This window comes from Sparus aurata, chromosome 1 (assembly GCF_900880675.1).
Source record: "Sparus aurata chromosome 1, fSpaAur1.1, whole genome shotgun sequence".
NCBI lineage: Eukaryota > Metazoa > Chordata > Actinopteri > Spariformes > Sparidae > Sparus > Sparus aurata.
In genome coordinates, this window is record NC_044187.1 from 21,782,588 (window position 1) to 21,806,274 (window position 23,687).

General features: G+C 41.4%; 1 protein-coding gene across 3 annotated transcripts in view; it reads left to right on the top strand.

The window, feature by feature from the left end:
- The window catches only part of mast1a (microtubule associated serine/threonine kinase 1a), a 77,799-nt gene that overhangs the window by 23,807 nt on the left and 30,305 nt on the right, over positions 1-23,687 (top strand). For all 3 annotated transcript variants that reach the window (XM_030416841.1, XM_030416852.1, XM_030416861.1), the window contains 4 exons: positions 14,376-14,464; positions 16,088-16,163; positions 16,720-16,792; positions 21,834-21,994. In XM_030416841.1, coding sequence (XP_030272701.1) covers positions 14,376-14,464; positions 16,088-16,163; positions 16,720-16,792; positions 21,834-21,994 — 399 coding nt within the window. The remainder of the gene's footprint in view (positions 1-14,375; positions 14,465-16,087; positions 16,164-16,719; positions 16,793-21,833; positions 21,995-23,687) is intronic.

The window sequence follows — 23,687 nt, forward strand, 5'->3', positions numbered from 1 at the left end:
GAGGCACGAGACAGAAAGCAGCACAGCTACAGGAAGAAGAGAGCGGGGTAGGATGAAAGACTGAGCCTGAGGTAGTGTCTCAGCGCACATTTTAAGAGTAGCCCACCGGGGTTAACCGGGCCCATGACGATATACTCTCAGCCTCTCGGTCTGTTCATCTACTTCCTTCCTCTCTCACTTGTTTTTCACACTGGAAGGTAAACTCCTCTGTGTTGTTGTTTTGGCTTTTGAGATCATGAGAGGGAGACGGAGAAAACAGGCGGGAGCAGTGAGGGACTAAAGCTGGATGACAAACGGGAGAAGGAAGTTTCTCTCGCCAAGAACATGAGAATGCATGTTTATCCCACTCACGCAGAGTCTATACAGTATTATCCCACTCGTACATATTGTTCAGTGTGCATGATGCAGAAAATCCCACTCATGAGCAACGCACAGGACGTTTCATCCCACAATAACAGCCTGGTATTAACAAAGGCATATGAATGACACGCAAATGTATTAAAGGGACATTTTAAGATATTTGTATCATGTTGTGGAGGTGAAGTTAGCATGTTGACCAGCCAGCCCTGTCCCGTCCTGCCCTGCCTCCGAACACCACTTTGTACCTCAAGAGGCGATAGTCCAATTTCCCCTGTAGTTTCGTCAGGGAGATGTAAAAGCAGTGAGTTTGCTGCTTAGTCTAGTAAACATACAAAACGTTGAGAATGTGAAGACTTTTTTTGGAGGCTCTCAGTTTATTTTTGAGCCTGTTCACTTAAATCCAGTTGAGCTGAGCCCCATCGCCCATGGTCGCTCCCCCTGTGATCCAGGGTCTCGTCCACGTAAACTGTAGCGGTGTAAATGCGGCTCCGTGGGTAACTGAACTATGAGCTAATTACCTAACGGTAGCTAGCTTCATCCAAGTTGTTGTATACTCTGGTGATTTGCTGCTCTCTATGTTTTACTCTTGAATTTTGGCCCCTGTTCTTGTGCATGGTAAGATCTTGAAAGGTAAAAAGGTCAAAGCTAAAACCAACAGAAGCTCCTCTTTTCACACGTGAAGCAAAGAAAAATGTGTACTAAAGTAGCACTATCAAAAAACTTTTTGATGTATTTGGTCTGTATGCTCTCTTTCTGACTCATGGCGTAACAGATTATACTTACACCACACCGAATATAAAATAACAACTCTCACCTTGCTATAGCAGTTTCATTTTTCACACATGTACCATCTGTTGAGGTTGCCGTCATGTGTGTGCAGGTAATTCATGCTATTTTAAGCTTCAGTGCAGCATACATTATATGATGATGGACCTGAAAGCACATAAGTACTGTAGGTGCTACAATTATCTGCCCTTGCATCAACAAATGAACCATAGTTACGTTGAAGCACACACTCTGTGGTGTTATGGCTTTCAGGGGTTACTAAGCGAAGGGGCCTTCTCAGATATTTTTGTGTGCACATTTTTCATACTTGAGGTTAAAAACAGGAACATGCTTATCTTCCTCCTTTCAGCACCAGATGTTGTAGGTTTGTGTGATATTTGAGCAGTCGCATTGCACGGCTGTTCTTTTTTAATGAAGTGAAAGATAGTATAGAAATTGAAAACTCCTCTCTATGCTCTGCTCGTGTTGTTTGTACCATGACAGCACCATCTGTTCCTGGCTGGTGTTCAGGCTGGCCTTAACCAAAACACACAGACTGTTGGTGGTTTATCTTTGATATTGCAATGACATGATAACATAACATCTCATATATAGCCGCAAGCTGGAGGACAACCTGGCAACATGCTCTGCATGTGAATGAAATTCAGCCTCCTGAAAGAACTCTTTCCAGATGAATATAAATCTGCTTAGAGCTGATGGTTAAGCCGTGCGTTTAGGCTCTTTTAATTGTTGTTATGGAAAATCATTATGATTAATTTTATACGTTCACTGTCTAACTATTAATCTGATAGGATGATGGAAATCATCGTTGACCTATATTGCTAATGTGAGCATACAGAATTTGTACAGTAACTGTTTTTTAAATATTGATTCCTGACATACAGAACAATTGAATTGTGTACGACTTGTGTTCTTGTGTTTGAGTGGAGCCCTGAGCACATTCTGTTCCTGCAAACTGTTTGAATACTTGATCATCAAATGGAATTTTTGACCATTGAAACCTTTATAATATCATCCAGTAAAGACGACACTGTTGAAAAAGATTGTAAGTAAACGTTGCTGTTTTTTTTAACAACTGTTGATAGTTTGTTAAGCTCTGTGAATGTTATGTTGACCTTTATATTAAAAAAAAGGACATCATTATTATTTTTTTCCACCAGTGTTGTATTTGACTCCTGGGTGGTGTGGCATGTAGCTCAACCTTCAGAATTTAGTGAGCTGATTAATCAAGTAATTAAACAGAAATTAAAGTGATTTTAGTTAACAAAAATGTGAAATTGCTAAAACAACTCAACTTTGATTTCCATGAGACTTGGATTGTAGGATGTGTCTCGGCTGCGGGTCCAGGTAAAAGGAAAGATCCAGGAATCTTTTTCTCATGTCCTTAAACATTGTGTGATAGGGTCTTTTTCAAATGTATTGTTAATTTCTCAGCGATAACACGTAGATCTTTGATTAAAAAAATTCAGGTGTATTTAGGTGGCTGGTATCTATGAGTGAATAACAAAAAGGACTGTTGGGTTTGAATCCCCCATTCTAGTTAGAGTTGTATCCTTCTGTTGCTGGTCTTCCTTATCTTCTATCAATATTAAATACTGCTGAATACAACGTGAGAAGAGAACGAGTTGTTTTCATGGGTATTTGAGGCCAAACACAACAGTAGGTTCGATTTGATGTGATGCTGCATTGTCCGTCCTTGGTGTCAAGATTGTGTTAAGTTCTCATAGAACTTTAAATCAAAGAATTTACTTGCAAACCACAAAGAAAAAATCCTCTGGTTAGGAAATGCCAAAGCTGTTCACTTACAGTTGAACCATTTATCTGTTCCTTGAGACTCCATTAGCATCATAATTTCAAGTCTAGTAGTTTTACGCCAGACATTTTATTAAGTTAAGCATCCTACTGCCATCTCTATTAAAACTCTCGTCAAGAGATAGAAGCTGTGGCCTTGCTTGGTTGTGAATCCATATGCATCAGCCATAAACCTTTTTTAATGTCTATTAGACATGCTGCGAGGCTCTCCACTCATGCAAATGAGTGCTTCTCACTCAAGGAAGTGTTGGCTGCGGATCATTGGCTTTGAATAAGGTCACGTTAGGAACAGAGAGATATATCCTGATTGTGGTGATTCAGAGCATCTCTCAGGTCTTCATGTACAGCCGCTGCAGAGAGTTGAGATGTTAACATCCACACAGACAGACAAATGCAAGGTGGAGAGGCAGACGCAGACAAACAGGAAACCAGCCGATGAGAGACCGATAGTGACACATGCAGAAAGATCCAGATAGGTCTTTGCACTGCCACAACTTCCTGCTGCATCACTCTGCCTGAGGATACACTTTCACACTTTTAGAAGACATGTGACAACACCTACGACTGGAGGGAAGTGACTAAAATAGATGTCTGGATGTTTATTGTGTCCTGTTGCGCTGTATTTATGTCCTGTGCCCCGACTGTGGTGTGTTTCAAACCACTAAATCTTTTGACACATTGATTTTGAATGCAAGTCAGATTTTTTGATCATCTTTGATCATAACCAGGGAGCTTATCTGTACACAGCCTCCTTTTTTATTATGAAATGTGTTTAAAATGACTCTGATTTGGTGAAATGTCATATCTTTTATCATCAAACCTGGTTAACCTTTATGGCCAAAGGTGAGACCAACATAGATAATCCAACCAGAGTATATTACAGGCTGTACTCACACAAATAAGAAAAAAATCTGTGACAAAATAATCTTAAAATGACCTGATAGGACATGCTCCCAGTGTATGGAGACTTTGTTCTTGCTGCAGCTGCCTGGATTTGATTCAACCTGTTGCCTTTGCTGCACATCGCCCCCAGCCCCCTCTCCCCCAACTATCTCTTCCTGTCAAATAAAGCCAAGATTAGAAATAACAAAATAATCAAGGCCCACTTTCTTGCTTTTACTAGGCCTTCAATGTCATCACCTCATCTAAGTGTTTTGTGGGAGATCATAACCTCTGTCTCGTTTTCAAAGATGGTCATTGGCCATGTGATGACAACTGAGCCAGTACCCCCAAACTGACAAAGCTCAGAAAACGCTTGTTCAGATATTGGACTTATAAAGATATTCCATAAGTTTAGACAGGGTCTTCCATTCGCTAATAGATGAATGAGATGAAGAAAAAAAAAAGGTGTACATTTGGCTCATTCACATCCTTGCTGAGACTTAAATGAGAAGATGTGACTGTCATGTTCATCCAATAAGTATGAAACTAGAGCCAGCAGCTGATTAGCTTAGCTTAGCTTAGCTTAGCAGTAACCCTGGAGGCAGGGGTAAACAGCTTGGGCGGCTCTGTCGAAAGTTCAAAACTCATCCGACCAGCACCTTGAGATTTCAATTTTAAAAGCACATTATGTAGCCTAACTTCTGCCGCTAGGGGTCTCTCAATCATAACTTCAACTAAAGACATAGTTTGATCATGTCTAAGTAGTGTGGGATCATGAGAATTGTTTTTACAATTGTTTTACTCATGTTTGCGGACTTCCTTCCTCACACTAGTGTATCATCTGGCGTGTTTAATGGGGAATTGTTGGGGTAAAGCAAGTACACAGTTCAACACAATCAGTAACAGCGGTTGATTTTTAGAGATTTTAAGATGGAATGCTACATATTGTATCATAGAGCCCCCCAGCTGCCACCTGCTCACTACAGTCTGTATGCTAAGCTAGGCTAATCACCTCCGGGCTTTGCGCTTATAATATCAACTCAAGTAAGTGTGTATGCCAGTTGTAGCTGGGCTCCTCTTCATGCATGGTTATTGAACAGCTCCAGGCCCTGACAGACTTGTTATTTATTAGTCTGCTATAAAATCATCTAACCAGGTGAAACAGTTCGGCACTAGTTTAGCCAGAAATCCATCTGACTGTCAGCCAGCATGTTCATCATCCACTCTGTTGCTCAGTAATTTAGGCAGTCAACTGGCTTGTCTGCCAATTCAATCACACGGCAAGCTGACTTACAGCAGCAGATCATTACATAGTCAGTCTCAAAAAGACCTTTCTTTATTTATTGAACTAGCATGACATCCTATTGTAAACAGAGAATTGCCTCTTAGTCACAGCTTTAAATGCCAAAATTGTTATTTTTTCAAAGATGCTAAAATGACTGGGTGACTCAGTCAGTATTTTATGTTTTCTCTGACCTTCTTTCTCTGCCTTCCCTGCTTACTACATGTTTTCTCTCTTGTGCAACTGGGAAGCTATAGTTGTTACTTTTCTTGTCGGCTTTGTGATGATTTTTTCTTCTCTCCTTACTTAGCCTCCTTTTCATGGGGAGCAACAGCAAAAGCCTCTATTTATGTCTCTATGAACCACATTGCATAGCAACAAGAAAGCCATGTGACTAACCCCTAACACCAAGACGGTTCTGTCATACGCTCTGTCTCTTCATCTTTTCTCCTGTCCTCTTCCATCCTCCTCTTTTTCTTACATCACCTGTTTGTTTTTATCTGCTGCCTGTCGGCATCACTCAATCATCCTCCCAATCTCCATCTGAATGCCTCACGCTTGATAAACCTGCCCACATGGCTTCATGTGGCAAATTCCCAGTTTGGGATCCAACTAGATCCTTGTGGATGTTTTGGACACCACCGGATGTTGCGTAATAGGATGCACTAACAGCGACCAGACTGTTGGTCCAGAAAGCTTTTTTAAAGGGGTAGCATTTTTTCCCGTCCATTTCCCTCCCATTTCCCACAGTCGTAAACATGCACTCACCTTTAAGAGGTCCTGAGGGAGAGACAGAGAGAGAGATGTCACCTGACAGGAAGTGAGCTCTGATGGATCGATGGTGTAACGTCAGGAAAGTCTGGTGTCCTCTGTGCCCTGTGAGTCAGCACTTAGGGCAGAAAATGACACTACTAACTGACAGACAACACACACACATACACGCAGAGTTAATAATCTGCTAGGTAAAATGCATTAAGTATGCACAAGCGCTCACCCACACCTGTCACAGGCTCACATGTGCATGCAAATGGATAATCAGTAATGGTCCAACAGCTCACACACACACACATACGAAGGAACACACATGTCGATGCCTGCGTCACTAACATCCTACACCAGACAGTTAAACGTCCTCTCATGATGGGCTATCAGTGTCTGCGCTTCATCTGGAATCGCCTCATTCCTATAATTGATTCCGCCTGACGTGGAGCTGTTCTGTTTAAACGGCTCATGGTCTGCGCTGTTATTTTCTTATCGAAAATCGTCCGTTGTAATGAATGTGTTCAGCTGTCTGGCTATAATATCAGCCAGCCAGAGGCCTTATTGTTTGTGGACAGAGCTTCGCAGAGGAGATGAATGGAAAGGAGAGGATGGTCTCCTCATGAGAGTTCATTTAGGAAATAACTGTGGAGGGCCAGAGAAACTAGTATTTATAACTATTCATATACTGAAATATATATACTGAAAATCTATTTATAGGTTTATATTTCAAGGGAAATCATGAGTGATAATTGTACAAATACTGCAGGGTAATACTATTAGAATGTGTTGTCTTAAATGAGGATTATGCTGACTTTTATTTATAAATAAGGTTCAGTTTCAAGTCAGAAACTGAAAAATACAATGACGAAAACTCAGAATAATCTCTGTCTTTTAAATTCAGATTCAATCAGTGATTTGTTTTTAGGTCCCTTTTTCTGGGTTTTTCATTAAATTACTGATCAAAGCACAGAACAGTCAGACATTCCTTTCACATTTAGTGCCCGCAGGCCAACATGATATTGTTTAAACAATTATATAGAAATATGAAAATGCTAAACTACTGGGTCGATCGTATTAAACCTTATACCTGAAGTATGTTAACATGCTGTTGTACAGCCTCACAGAGCCACCAGCGTGCAGACTGTTCTGCTCCACTTCCTGTTGGTGGGAAAGGTTTGTCGGCCACCTGTGAGCACCAGCTGATTAAAGTTTTTGTTTTTTTAAATCTTTTTTTGGCAATTAGCTGATTTGTTGATTTGTTCTTTTGTGATGAAAATCTTTTCTGTTTCAGCCTTAATGCAGGATTTCGGTTAATCACATCATGGATCTTTTTTTTGTAGTTTTACAAAATCATGTAGTGATAATGGCAATTAATGGCAAAACTTCTTGAAGTAATGATGTCATGCGGTTACTCGCAGCAACAACAAGCATAACTGAAAGTGAATGTAACATTGCTACCGACTCCATGATGGAGGTGTTGTGATGCTATCCATCCAATGGAACCTGAGTCGAAACTCCAAGTTGGAAACTCTTGCCAGATCTACGTACCCCAACTCCAATGCAAACACAGATGACATCAAAGCAGTTTTGCGTCGCACATAGTGAAAATGTACCATTTATCTTTTTAACACTTTTTACTTTAGGCTATGTACAGAAGTGTTTATTACTGTTGATTTATACGTGGTGCTGTACGAGCCTGCTCCTCCTGTCCTTTTTTTAAGTGCCAATTTGCAATAAAATCATCAGTTTGCTGCAGGAGTCCAGGTTTTCCCAAATACACGCACTGGGACACATATTATAAAAGCAGGAAACATGAGCAATCAGACCTTCTGACAGTTCACAGATTGATTTCCAGTGTCAACTCTGGCCTCACATACTTGCTGTCGTTGAGTGGCCATATAATGTTCCTGTGCAATGAGGGATTATTGTCAGTATGTTTTCAGGTGTTTCAGTTTTATCTCCGTGAATAATATTATGCTAAACTGTTGGCTTGTCCAAAACCTTGACTACTTGTGTTTCTTGCTCCATCGTTGTAGTAGCAGTTCTGTTGTGTTCCCAGTTTCAGCAATTACCTTGGTAAGTACCATGCTATTGTACCCAATTGCATTGTACTAATTAACCCACAGTAGCCCATTTTTTTATTACTGGACAGGCACTTTAAGCATTGTTCCATCCTATCTCATAACTTACAACTGAGAGAATGTATCAGCACCAGAGTAGCATGGGAAGTGTAGTTTAAATGACCTGTATCCAAGTAATGCTGTTTGTATAACTTTTATTGCAGTAATGAGTGTAGACAGTTCTGGACAGTTCTGGGCCAGTGTTTAGAGGCTAACACTGCGTTTGTGCACATTCATGGGACTGTGTGTGAGAGAGTAATGGCCCAGTGCCAGCCAAAGGCCTGCCGGGGGATAATTGCTCGTCAAAGCTTCTGCACGAGTCATTACCACAGATTTAACCTCTGACCCCCCTACAGCAGGCTGACCAGAGCGCTGTATCCAATGAAAGCCCTTGGTTTCATTATTGGGAGCAGGGGGACAGAGGCAGAGGTTGCTGGCTGTCACATCTGTGTGTCTGTGTTTGTGGATTTTGCTCTGCTCTTCTCTGTTGGCTACCTTTGACATTGTTTGTATTATATTCCTAACACTGCTGTGTCACCATGCAAACCTGTCACCTACAAAATACCTTTGTAAACCACTAATTAGTTTTATCTTTGGGTTCATGTCCTTAGACACTTACTTAAAGCGGTACAGATTGATTTTTTGGTCAATCTGTTAAATGGTCTGCATTTTTGTAGCGCTTTTCCAGTCTATCGACAGCTCAAAGCGCTGTACAATACATGCCACATTCACCCATTCACACACACATTCATACACTGATGACGGAGGCTGCCATGCAAGGCGCTAACTGCTCATCAGGAGCAATTTGGGGTTCAGTATCTTGCTCAAGGACACTTTGACATGCAACTAGGGGGAGCCGGGATTCTAACTGGTGACCTTCCGATCACTAGACCACCTGCTCTACCCACTGAGCCACAGCCGTCAACATTGACATGCCATATAACAAGGTTTTATTCTAAAGTTGTTACTGATAAGGCGTTGGAAAACATGACCTCTTTTACACAACTAGCATCATTAATTTCAGAATCAAAGTCTTGCACCCGGTCTCCCTTTTAGCTCAGTTTTTGGTCTCCACCAACTCCTGAGGGAAATATCATGTTCTGTCTGCTAAATGCTAAATGTTCACCAGCTAGACCCTGACTGTGTCTGTCTGCTGTTTGATGCTGAGCAGGAAGTGTACAGTGGATTCATCAGAGTTGATGTACAGCAGCCAAACCATAACAATCAGCTGAAAGACACTAAAATGCTGCTTAAAACCAAGGGGGCCTGAAGAGTTGGTGATGATTATTTTTGGCTCTGTATTTACAGGCAACACCTTTCAGATTCTAAGTAGTGTGTTGATTGATTGATGACAACAGATTGAAGGAACAGTAAAGATTGTGGTTTTGTTTTTTGAAGTTTGAAAATTCAGAGCGTTTCATCTCGTGCTTCAAGTCAGTGTAGACTTACTCCCAATCTCTGTCTAAACTAAGCCAAATTCTTTGAGTATCTATACAAAGCCTTAGTTGCCAGGCACAGCTGTTGTCTTTAACTAACAAGTGATGAAGCATGAGGGTTTTGAATTTCTTCCCATTTCATAGGGGGAGATTTCAACCACGGCCCTTGTACCTCTGTTCCGAGGGGTGTGGGGGTTCTCAAAAACGAGAGGTACAGGCAATGATTGGGCCCGTATTTTCATTATGCTAACACTGAACATTTTAAGGTTTAATTTAGTATGACAGTTTGTGTTGTAGTGAAGAGGTTGTGGGATATTTTTTTTTTTGCAAACTCTGGTTATAAATGTGTTTCATTGTTTGATAAAAACACAATATTTCTCCCGTGTTCCTCTCTGCTGTCCCTTTTTGTCATGATGCAGGTGGCCTCCTGAGACCTTCAAGCATCCTGTTAAAAAGAAAAACCCTGACTTTTTTTGCACCTTCTGACAGACTCAGCCAGACTCGGCTGACACTATCACACATACACGCGTTGTTTCTCTCACATAATAAAAGTTTCGTACTCGCAGCTTTCTCATCAGCTCTGGTGTCCGTCAACAGAGGCCCACACAATAGCAACAAATGCACCATTGACCCCAATGAATCATACTCTGTGTGACTGACAGCTGCACGCGCCTCACCACTGCTGCTCTGTCACACACAGATTGAGCCTGCATGATGGATTACACAATGGATTATAATGGATTATAAAACTGGCGCTCACATAAAAAACACAAACACCGTTTGGCTCGGCCGCATCAACAGACACTGACTCACACGGTGTCGTGGTTCACTGCAGGGTGAGGTCATGTTTTTTGGCCTGAGATCAGCCTGACGCTCACCTTCCTCGGTTTTATTTGTTCAACACAAGTTGTGTGCTTCTCACTTCGTGCTCTGGTGAAAGCAGTCGGAGATGTTTGACTCTAAATCTGTTGCCATGGTAACGTTGTACATTCCTCTCCTCTCTCCTCTTCATCGTTCTTGTTCTCGGTCAGTTCATAATGGATGGAGAGAATTTGTTTCTTGATTGACCTAATTGGATCTGAATGGGTTTGAATATTTAAAAGGACAGTGTCTCGTTCTCAGTAAAGCTTCAGCGTTCTGTTCAAAATTCATTTTTGCACAAGCGGACTGACCAAGTGAATCCAAATACCACCATCTGCCTGAAAACAGAGGAGGTGGAGGATGATATAGTGCAGGATTGTTTGGCCGTAAACTGAGCCTGTTTGCATTTGACCACAGAACTAGAGACGGTTTTAGATTTATGATGCAAAGATGGCAACGTGCAGCATACTAACCATTTCTGTCTCCGCTCACACACACTGTTCTTAACCAGATTGAGGCAGGATGAGCCCCGGCAGCATGACCATAACCGTGACAGAATGATTTAAAGTCACACACACACACACACACACACATTCCCACCTCTCTTATCGTCTTTGCCTTCCCAGTCGAGTGAATCTACAGCATGTTAGTCATAATTCCTTACAGCCTCCTATAGCTCCTGTCCTGTAACCTTCACCGACTGCCAGCACTGTGACGGCTAATTATGTACCCAGGATTCTCAGGGCGAGACAGGAAACAAGGCAAGACGAGACAGGTTAATATGAACACCTCCTTAAATATTTGGCCCTGCCTTTCTCATGAGATAAAAAAGGAAGTATGGTGAACCAAGAAATATGGAGAAAGTGTAAAAAGCATAGTCAGTTATTAGGCTAGAAGCAGTTTATATACATAATGTTGCCATATTGTAACATGGATGACTCTGTTGTTGTAATAAGCTCACAACACCCAACGAACTAGACAGCGCTCTCCACTGCCACCATCAAAACACCTAATGAGGGAATTTCTTCTGAAGGAACGTATTCCATTCCTCCATTAGAGTCAAGAAACTGATAAAACATCTGTGTGACTTGAAGCTGCACTGGAGGTTAATGTCTGCCCAGAACATTTGAACTGCAATTATCAATAATTTTGTATATCAACGGTGGATCAAATTACTATTTCCAGTCACTTATAGTAATGAACCTGAAGAGAATTATCACTCTTGCTCTCCAGAGTGTTTTAAAGCTGCTGTAAGAGTTGCCATCCCCTCCCTATCACTTGTTTCTGCACTATGTAGCTTCAGCGAGAGGTCAGGATTACAGTGCTACATACATATTTACTTCAACATACAAGTTTTCAACACATAACATTAGTATAACGTAATGAGTTTTGTTCGTAGTTATCACGTACATCATGTCTGACAAATAGTTAGAGACCTGGGTTTTGTATTTATGACCGTGGTGTTGCTTTAAAGGAGAGTGATTATTGGACTTCTATTCACCAGGGGGGCACAAACATGTCTCCAAGAGAATATGAATGTTGCTGGCTGTTTAGTTAGGTAACTTCAACTAACACATTCACCATATCAACTTGATTAGAAGATAAGGTGTTGACAGTTTGTTGTGCTTCCACCAAATGTCCCAAAAAAACAAGAAAAAAATCAATTCATGCTGGTTTAATTAGACACTTTGTTGGTTTTTACGTTTAATTTCTCTCCCATCTGTTGATCGGTCCATCCAACAAAACCGACTCCAATAGACCAGTTTGCAGTGTAGACACAAGACTCTCTGATGAGTTGTATGACTCTCTCCCCTGTCACTGTTGTGAAACCCATGTCTAAAATGTAAGTTTGTAGTTTACTCAAAGTCACTCTTTGAACTTGAGTAAATAACTGACTGAAGACAAAGTCAAAAAGGCAGGTTGAGACAAATAACAGCATAGACTGGAATACAGCAGATTTATAAGTGGATGTTAGAGGGCCCACAGATGGATGTCTCAGCCCTCCTCTCCCCCCTGCTGCTTCATATGTGCATCTCATAGCTTTCACAGGAAGTAGCAGGACTCTAATGTGACCTTTACTGGTGATAAATATGCGTCTGGCTGCTTGAGTATAGAGTAAAGAGCAGCACTCCTATTTAACCTTTTTTCTTTTTTTTTTTTACAGTACAAATGCCTTGGGCAAGATGCCCTTTTGCAGCATTCATTTAAGATAACAATGTTATAAATCATTGTGGCTGCAAGAGACTTCTGGCTTTATGGGAAGATTAGATTGCTTTGCCCTGGTGGGTTTTCATTCTGTTGCTGTCTCTAATAGTTTAGTCGACTTTAGAACCCTGAAAAGGGAGTTACAGAGAGGGAGAGTTCTCTGGACTTTCCACATTTTCAATTATTTAAGAGCAAGAGAGTTAATTCCAAAGAAGGAGAAAGCAGAGAAGAAAATGAAGGAGAAATGAGTGATGAGTTACAAAAGATGCTGAAGATGTTTATTGTGACTAAAAATGTAAAAGCCACAGGAATTAGGCAGGTGAGATGAAATCCCTATCCCTGAAAAATGTGCGTCGAAACACCAAAATATGAATCACTGCCATTTGACGATTTGCCAGTTGAGTCAGGCTGCTGTAGATGTGATGAATCATGAATCAAAAGCTAAGAATGTGTTCTGGAGTGAAGCTCGGCTAGCCTATGCTCAAGTGATTCAGCCTTTGATTGAGGAAGAGCAGCAGTGAGGATGTGGATTTGAGAGACTGCAGGTTAAGGGAGCAATTGAAAGGGAAGATGATTGCAGGCAGGTTCGAGAGCATAACTGGTTAAAGAAAAGACGACACATGAAGGAAATCAGAGGGATATACTGTATGCACACCCAGTCTTTTTTGTCTTGTTCTTTTTACCCTCCATCCCTCCACCCATCCCCCTTCCCCTCTGTTCTCATCTTCTGAGTGCTGTAGCCAAAGACGGCGTAAAGCCACTTCCAGTCCTATGTCCAAAGCTAATGCATTTCCCTTAAATATTTCAATATGATCCTCCTCTGTTCTGCAAGGTTGAGTACAAGCCCTCCCTCAGCTGGCGCCTGCAGAGGCTCACTGCCACCGATAAAATCCTGCCAGGGGTTTGATGTCTCAGAGCGCTCCAAACAAATGCTGAAGATGAGGGGGAGATAGGGAAGATGTGGGAGGACTGCGAGACGAGGTTATAGATTATAGATCGAAGGAGATACATCAGATACCAATGTGTTTTTTTGTGTGTGTGTGTATGCATCTTTGATTAACTGCACTTCCTGTGCAGATGTAGAGCAGTGAGCCGGCTGATGCAACATGGAGCAAACTTGCTCTGTTTGTCAGATGTGGCTCTACAAAATCTGGTCTGACAGGCTCTCCAGTGAAGCACTGAGATGGGCACGGAAAGGCCTACAAGCAAACACAACCACACATGAAGATAACACCTGAAAAATCCACTTCCCACTTTATGAGCTGTTATGTAAGACGAAAACCCTTGTCAGTGTGTGTGTGTGTCTGTGTTTGTGTGTGTGCGTCTGCTCCTTTGTGAAATTCAAAGACGCTTCCTGTGGTGGCAGCAGGAGTCGCGAGTAAAGCCTTTATGGTTCAGTAATTCCAGTTCTTCATTATGGTCCACACCTATACCCTCCTCGGTCCTTTTCTTCCTCTCCATATGTCTCTCCATCGCCCCATCACTCCTGCCATTATATTTCATAGCAGCAGCCATCGTGGAGCCCGGACCTGGAGGAAATTAGAAATATTTGTTGCTTTGTCGCTCTCCCCTGTGGGTGGGCGGATGTCAATAAAGTCTTGCATGATGGGCTGCATACATACACACACACACACACACACACAGAAAACATACTATACCCAAGATAAAACTCACACACTGTCCTGTAGGCTATACATTTACTCATGGTGACAACATGCAGACTCAAGGCCAAACAAAGACACAGTATATTCATTAACCTGGGGTCACTCTGTGGTGTGTGTGCCGACGATGATCTGTCTGGTATCGATGTAGCCTCAGATATAATGAAGACAAATATTGATGCGCTCTTTGTTCTCATGTGTGTTCTAGTTGCAGAACCAGTAACCGGAAAAGCCTCATCCTGACAAGTACATCTCCCACCCTGCCACGGCCGCACTCCCCACTGCCTGGACACATAGGTCAGTGTAAGAAAGTTATAGACATTTTGTTACACACGATAACAACATGTGGTTATTTTATTTTATATTTTATTCTTTTTAAACTTGACAAGTTAGTTGTGTTTACTTAAACGTACAACATATAATTCCTGCCACTAGGGGGCTCTCTATTAAGACAAAACAAAAGACAATTGCTGCATGTTGTTTTGGGAGGTCCGGATGGAGCGAGCTGGGCAGAGCCACTGTCCATCTTGATATCTACCATTGCCGGGGAAAGTAGTGTTAACTTCCTCTTGGCATTAAATCCAGGGCTTTTTGTTGAGTATTTGTAGAAGAGATAAGTAAATGAAAGAAAGAGGTCAACTAAAGATCAACTTCACACTCACTTAAAATCTATTATTAAGTCTATCCAATGTACTCCGGCGTGTGTCAGTGCCTCATGACATCATTGCAGCAAGGTGAGAACTTAAACCACTGATGCAATGATTTCCTCCCTGAGAACCTTAAAGGGATAGTTCAAGTCTTTTGATGTTGGGTTGTACGAGATACTTACCCCTAGTCAGTATATCACCTGTCAGCAGATGACTGTCAGCTCACCCCCCGTGTGGAGAAGCAGTGTGTAGCACCAGCAGGGAAGCAGACCATTGTACTGCTGTAAATTGTACCTGCAGGAAGACCTATTTCAACCATTTAAAAGAAAGCCCACTTAAAATATTTTTATCTCTATAAGTGTACGCTATATTTTGAACAATTTTGGGGCTTTACTTTGTCTTGTCGCAGTTGCTGGAAGTCTGACCCAAATTCCTATGCACAAGCACGTTGTATGGTTGAGGGAATGTAGAGCCAAAGGAAAGAGCTGTCTGACGGTTGTCTACACCACCAGCACAGGAGGCAAAGGTTTTCAGGCTTGGGGAGGCCATAGACATCTTTGACCTAACCTCAAAACACATTCTGTTTTTAACTGTGAGATGTTTTTTAATACTTTAAACTAAAATGTAACACTTTTAAGTTTCACAAAACTCAACGTGTTAGAAACTGTTCAGTATGCTACAGCTGATGACATGAGCTCAAAGTTGCCAGTTGTCATAGCAATGCAGTACGCTTTGCGGCATGTTTTCAAGGTGCACTGCAATGAGACAGGATACTGAGTGGCAAGCAGAAAGCACAGGAAAGATTTGCCACTGTAAACACAGCTCTGACAAACACTGACTCATCCCGGTCCTCTGCCAAGTCTTAACATTACTGAACCTGGGGTGCCGTTCAAAGAAAATACTGGAATTAAAATGAACTATAGAGGTCAGCAAGAACAAGATTTTCAGCTGGTGTTAACTTAATCTTTAATAAATTAAAACTGCACTACAGGATCAAGGATATTAATGTAGGTGTCTTGGAAGTTGGTGTCAGAGTTTTAGTTCTTATTATAACATTGTTTTCAGTGTCTCTTTTAATGATTGAATGTAAAAAATTTGATCTCATGCTCTTGATGTCGGCAGGCAGTGTTTTGTCAAAAGTGAGGTGTACCAAATGAAATGAGAGTGACTTGTGGAGTTCCCTAAACCTAAAAGGAGTTTTAGGAGCGCTATCCCATTCAATAACTAACAAGGTATGTTTGCTGCTTTGTTCTGTCCATATGTATGTAAACAGGAAGCAGTCCTTTGGACAGCCCGCGCAACTTCTCGCCAAGCGGACCCGCCCACTTCTCCTTTGCTTCTTCTCGCAGGTTGGCATCTCTCCTTTATTCACACAAGAAGTCACACATGCACCGTTACAAGGGTGGTGCGAAGTAGTCGAGGGAAATTGTTGATTGGATTATTTTTACTGACACACTCACACGCTCACACATAATGAAACTCCTTGGGGAAGGGACCCACTACCACACACACAAAGATGCAAACTGAAACTGCATGCCACTGCCCTGTCTTTGTGCCACCCTGCTCCCGTCGAGCGTCTCTGTGACAGGAGCTTGACAGTAGGCCGGGATGAATGAGGCGAGGTGCCAGTATGTCGCCCAAACGTGCGTCCCTCATCAGTCACTCAGAGGAAGTGTCAGGCTGCAAAAGGCCTGAGGGAAGAGAGAAATAAAAGAAGCAAAAATATAATTGGATGGATTGAAAGGGAGTGAAGGTGGTGGACTTGTTTCAGTGTAACCACCAATTGTGTTGTTTGGAGTGACTAAAATAGAAAGTCTTATCAGAGTTCTGGCTGTTGAAAGTGATAGAAATAACAGTTTATCTAACATATGTTCTCTGTTTTCCACTTTTTATTTTTCTCCTCAGGGCTGATGGTCGTAGATGGTCCTTGGCTTCTCTGCCTTCCTCGGGATATGGCACAAACACACCAAGTTCAACGGTATGTTGAAGAAAAAAATCTTTACTTTTACATTTATTTATCAGCATTTTGGATCTTGTTTCCTTGAGGACATAAGACAGTAATCACTAGGGATGCCCTTTTCTCTGCTGACACCGATCTTAAAACCTCAACTCAATCTGATTTCCTGAAGCTAAACTCTATACTGAGCTCTATACTTACACCACTGTTTCATTTTACACCAGTGAAAATCTGTGTTCTTCACCAAGTGGAGGCAAGTGATTGCTGTGCAACTAAAAGTTGAGTTGGCAGCCAACTGTGACTAAATTAATGTTAATGAAGTATTGTTAATGAAAATAATGGAGACCCTAGGAAGAGTGGCTACTGTTTGAATACAGAAACTAATGGCCGATCTTGATAAATAAACAAACAAATTAACTAATAGCGAACAAGCTGCATTAAAATGCATTTAATGTGGACTGGTCAAGTCCAGGACAATACCCAATTAAATTGACACCTGAACCAATTCTCCAATTATAGATGTGTATGTCTTTAGTCAGAAATGGTTTGACATATTTGAATATATTTATAGCCTATGTGCTATGTGAATCATCATGTCCTCATGAGGCTGTTATAGATAAAGTGGTGGAGACAAGTCAAGTTGAGAGTTGGCTGTTAAAGGTGAATAATTAAATTGGCCCCTTCTCCCCAATTACACAAGACTGGGAGAGAAATGGTGGTCAAGTGAGCTAGAGAGTAACTGAAGAGAGGGAGCAGTGTGAGTGAGAACAAAGCAGTGAATACATTTAACAAATACATTTTGTTTTTTTGTTACTAATAACTAAACCTATACCTCCACACAACTCTCTGGACTTTATGTGAATGCAGCCGAGGTGAAAGCTTCATCCTGTCCACTGTTTGCCTCTTTGCTCTGCCTGTTAATGCAAAGCTCAGTCCCACCCTCGGGCAAACAGACACACAGAGCTGCAGCCTGAGAACAGAGGAGAGAGATGGAAGACAGCAGAGTCAAATGGTCTTTACGTTTTTATATCATTCCAACTTCACAACCCTGTTGACGAGGTCTACACACCCACGGCCCAAAGGTTGACGCCCAGAAACGCCCCAAACATAGCAAAAAGGAAAATATAGGCAGAGAGCAGGGTTTCTGCAGATACAGACACCGACACTCACTTCTAATGGGTCATAAGTAGCAATTGAGTGGGATTACCTTTGTATGAGTCTATATATCAGGAAAATCCCTCTAAATTGTTCCAAGCCTACGCGTATGTGAAAGAAAGTGAGTCATTTTTTTGTCAAATCAATGCCTGCATCCAGACAGTTATGTGTTTTCTTCTACCAACATCCCCACAGTGGTGCATACCATAGTGGCTGGAACTTTCCGTCTTCTGTTATGTACAGTATTATTACTGCAGCAGCTACTGCACCTTGTGCCTCCTCAAATGTGGGATAGAGCTGACTAAGTGCGTCCTTGTAACACAAAACTTGTGGCAGGACACCACAGTGCAGCAGCAGTCTCCTGAAAAGTCCCCTGAAATCTGTGGTGATGTAGAGAAATTCCTTCACGTCCTCCCTCTTCATTTTTTGACAAGGATCAAAAACTGCACTTTCTTTTATATTCACTTTTATCAGACAAACCAGAAAAAAGATTTGTTGACACCAAAGTGTTGGATCTGCTTTTTCTTCTCGTGATAAATTTGCTGCACAAGTCATGAAATCGACATACAACGCTGTATTTTACACCTTTCATCCGATGGTAAATTGATGAGGTGTGCTCTGTATTCTTTGCATGAATATGGATCTCACCCACAGAATTAATTTGCATCTATCTTCATGCATAAAATCAGCGAGTGCTATTTTGCTTGTAAATTCAAGTTCTGAAGTCCCCCGTTCTACTTTGAAATGATTACACGCCAAAACTTGCCGCTAAATACCATGCGTACACACACACATACACACATGCCTCCCAGTGTTCTTTGACTTTGTACTTGCTGCTGTGAGTCTCAGCTGATGATTTCAGCGCTGAAGAACATGCATCACATGTAAAGCAGAACTAAAAATAACTAATCAGTTGCTAAGATATGATCGACCTGGTTTATCTGAAGCAGATGACTTGGCTTTTCTGCAAAATGCGGAACAACGATAATGGAAATGAAATGTAACCAATCTAAATTTCTCCCTCACAGCTGCACTATTTCTCTCTTTGTCACTTTATTCCCGGAGAAGCAGAGATGGATGACAAAGCGGGGCAGCCAAGACAAATAGGATCAAGTGTAGGTGGAAGTGAAACTTGTTTTGAAAGAAAACAGAGAGACAACAACAATGTTCAGTTTCGTCTGAGCGAAAGATGTTTGAAGCCAGAGAGGACTTCTCATCTAAATGAACTCTGCCAAGGCCCATTTGGTAAATAGTCCATTTGAGAAATGGACCCTAATGTGTGCAACGCTCAGGTGGAGGCTAGGTGTTGGCTCATAATCCACCCACAGTACATTTCTGTGCCATCTTGAACACAATCACTTCCACTGTATCCTTCCACTGCAGCTCTTTCACACATCATTTCTTTCATTGACTGCCCCTCATGCATCTCCTCACAGCAGCACATATAGAGAGAGACATACTCTGCAGGCGGCTGATTGATCTCTTTTTACTGTAGATGAGGTTGGGGATGGTTTTCTCAGTCTCTCCATACTCCTCTCCACCTCCATCACTCCTCCTCCCCCACTCCACCCCATACATGCATCATTACTCACTTGATTAGTTACAGCAGGACCCTTGCATGCTGAACAGAGCAGATGAAATGAAGAGATGTGTGTGTGTGTGTGTGCATGTGTGGAGGTGTTTCCTATATACGAAGCGGTAGATATGAACCAAATGTATGCAGAAAAGCCACAGAAATAGTCGGAAATGTAAACAGTTGAAAGGGGAGGTGAGACAGAATAGTAGACGGCGAAAGATCAAACCTTACAGGTGAAGAAGTGATCTACACGGTCAGTACAATTTATTTCCAATTGCTAAGAAAACATATATCTCCAATTTGCCAAAGAAATTAGGACCAGGCTAATTCTGCAAATAATGAAACACTGTTTTTTTATGACTTGCAGTTTTTGTTTTATAATATTAAAATCAGTCAAAAAAGATAGTGTACATAATGTAGTCTATTACAACAACCAACTCGCCCAGTCTCCCAACACCCCGCCCATAACCAAGGCGGATCAGCCTACGTATGGAGTGGCCTCAAGCTCAAACCATCGTCAAAGACACTCTAACGACCAATCAAAAGCTAGATTATTAAAGATCCCGTCTACACATCTTTACATGCACATTCTTTGATGTGTGTCTGACATGGTTACTGCAGAATTTAAGCATAACTAAAACATTAAAATGCCTTAAAATGGCAGCCACTTCTTCTCCCTCATTAAAAATTCCATCAAGTCAAGTCTCGCTGCATGTGCACTGGAGGCTTCAAGTTTCCTCATCACTCCTGTATATGCTGAAGATTGGAGCAGGATTAGCTTCCAAACTGTTTGTGATGTCACAAATTGAGCTCGTAGGCCCGCCTCTTAAAATCAGATTTTCAATGAGCAAAAATAAAATTGCTTTGAGCAGATGAATGTGAAAAAGGCCTTCTGGTGCCAAAGACTACATGTACATCATTCTGCACAGTGACACTCAAACATTTGACTCTAGAAACAAGAAGAAAAACATCTAATTACTATTTACATTATGAATTTAGAAACAGAAATACAGATGCTAATAAAGAAATTTGCTTTCATAAAGAAAATGTTGTAGAAATGGCTCATGTACATTCATTGGGGCGGTGAGGATCTGACATTTTAAGGAAAAAACAAACTTTTGATGCACTTGTGGATGCTGCTGTTTTTTTGTTTTTTTTAAAGATGCAGAGACTAATTTCATGTTCTGTTTTTTTTTGTGTGGGAGGAAAGATGAGGAAAAAAAACTAACAATGCTGGAAGTGGTGACTGCAGTGCTGTATTATTTGGGCAGTAGATGCAGTAAATGTGCAAATACAAACTCCAAGACATCAGAAGAGACTCCAGAGCTGTTAAAGCTGACTGAGAGGTGATCCAGCTGTGCTCCCATCGTCGGAAATGGATGCTTTAGGGGGAAGGACATGCTAAAATCATATTTTCTTGATTTCTCTCTTGATGCAACCTTTCCTCGCACCTCTCGCCATGTCTTCAGTTTGAGGGACCAAAACTCAACCCAAGGAAATCTGAATGCGGTTCAGTGAATTGAGAGAGAAAGAGTTAGACCGTTTTTCCTCTGTGACAACCATCACATCCTTTGGCTTTTCCCCTCAGTCTCCAAGCTCTCTGTGTCTTTGGGGAACTTCTTAATTGATTCTGTTGACATCATCATTTCAGCTGTTTTCTGCAGCTTGCAAGTGGCTAAGACCTGAATGGAGTTTCTAATGGATTTTTATAGCAGAAATCGTTGTGTGGCCAAAGCCAACCGTGGCGTCCCGTTGGGAGATGTGTTCATTAAACCTCCCATTGATCCAGGCTGGTTTTTCCCTCCTGCGCTGAAGAAAAGTCTTTTGTTTAAGACCGAATAGCGCTGCCATTAACCCCCCTGAGGCAGCAGACACTTAAAGCAGCAGTCAACTTTTACTTGGAGTGACTTTTTCATTCCCTGCAGTCTTTTTGCTCCGGTTTTTCAGTCTGCGTTATTCTGCTCTGCCCTCCTACACTCACTCCTTCTGGATATTTTTCTTGCTTCTGAGCCTCTCTCCCTTTCCTTCCTTGTTCTTTTAAGTTAGTCGCTTCTTTGTTTCAGTTCTTTCCACCCACTCACATGATAGTACACCTTGTGCTCTCTTCTCTTTTCTCCTGTTTTCCCTCTTCTCTTCTCTTTACTTACCGTCACCACTTCAGTTAAGGCGTTTTTGCCATTTGTTGTTTTTGGTTTCTCCATCAGTGGTTATCTATTTTTAAAACTATTGATGTTGCAGCTGCAACAGAGGCTTTTAAAGAAAGAGAACATCTTACAAAGGGCAGTTCACATTTTAACCTTGCCTCTTTCTGCCTCCTGTCTCTCTCTGCAGTCATCCAGCTCATCCCAGGAGCGTCTGCACCAGCTGCCCTTCCAGCCAACCATGGATGAGCTGCACTTCCTGTCCAAGCACTTTGGCAGCACAGAGAGCATCACGGACGATGACGGGGGCCGGCGCTCGCCACACGTCAGGCCTCGCTCTCGAAGCCTCAGGTGAGAGGGCAACAGGTCATGGGCAAGAGACAATGTCAGCAAGTGAAGACACCCCCCTCGAGTCATCCATTTGATTTAGGTTTTCTTCATGTAATTAGTCCCTAAGAGCAGACTTCATATAAAAACTCAAGTGATGGTTTTCTTCTCGTAGCAGGAAGTTGCCCCACTTACATTCATGCACAGCTGAAAATAATGTTGTGACATGTTTCTCTAGATACAAAACATTCATGATTCTTTACTCAACCCCGGGTTGTCTTCTGGCTAAAAAAGTGAAATTGAAGCATTGTTTTGATCACCTATGCTCATAGATTGATTTTATCTAGTGAAAAAAAATAAGCAAAAAGAAAACCAAATGTAACACGTCAAGCTTTTCTGAAAGGAGCCCTTCAGTTATGAAAGGAAAGCTTCAATAAGCGTACAGGAACAACTTCATTGTGTCACGAAGAGATGCAGAGGGCTCTCTGTTGCTTATCTTGTATAATTCACCTTCTGTTCACGCATCGGTGTTGTAAATGCTTCATTTTCTGCCTTTTAATGAGATGAAAGACTCAGTCTGTCCACTCGCATTTACATTAATGACAATATTTTTGCAGGAGCATATAAATGAGGCTGATTGAAAATAAAAACATGTTTCCTCTTTAGTTAAATGAACACATAGTTTACACTACGTTCTACTTTTTTTGGGGGGGGGCTTTCAGGTGTGTGCTGTGCCACTAATTTGTCTGGATTTGTCACTATCATTAGATATACTGTAATAGTTATTTTATATTAATAAAAAGTCGTGGTAAGTAAAGATATCAATACCACATCATAAAACACTCCATTTCAAGTAGAAGTACCAATTATTGTTTTTTATCATTACAGATGTGTAATTACCATTTTAACTTTAAGATCAATGGGCAGCCAATTTTAACTGCTGCTTAAAGAAGAATGAGTGGTGAAATTAACTAACAATGAACTGATCCAACTAGCACTGCTACTGTGTAGCCAAATGAGCCAAATCACTGATTTTAGTGGTAAATTGCATACCAGTGGAGTATGATGATTATGCTCTTACTTGAAATTAGTTTTTTCTTGTGAAAGAGAATGTGACCTTTTAGTCTAATGCAGCCAGTAAATTACATAATTACTGAATTTCCTGAATAATTGAGGCCCAAAAGCCATATTAATGAACAATTTAGGAATATGCAATGAATTCAGTGATAGAAACTAGTAAATCACTTTCAAAAGGCAACAAATAATCTCACATATGAATATCTAAGATTTTAAATCTTGGCAATAACAGAACAGTGATGCTACTGGGAAGATAAATTGGTAGCATCATAGTTCAAGAGCTGATTGTATGTTTTATGTCTTTACACACATATGTAGTAAAACAAGTAGTACAATATAATATAATATCCAATCAAGTGAAGTGAAGTATCTCAAAATTTAAAGCACAGCACTTAGTTGCTCACCACCACTTGAATTATATCAATGTTGGTCCACCCTCCAGTGCTTCAAGCAGCAGTTTCTCTATTAGCACAAATATCTTGCGTGCACTCCCTCCAACCACACCTATTATCACGCCCCCCCCCCCCCCCCCCCCCCACTGGATGCAGCATGCCCCAACTACACACAACACGTCACTGCTAATCAGTATTCAGTTTTCATATGAAGCTCCTCAGCAGTCGCTGCCCTAGATAATCGCCTA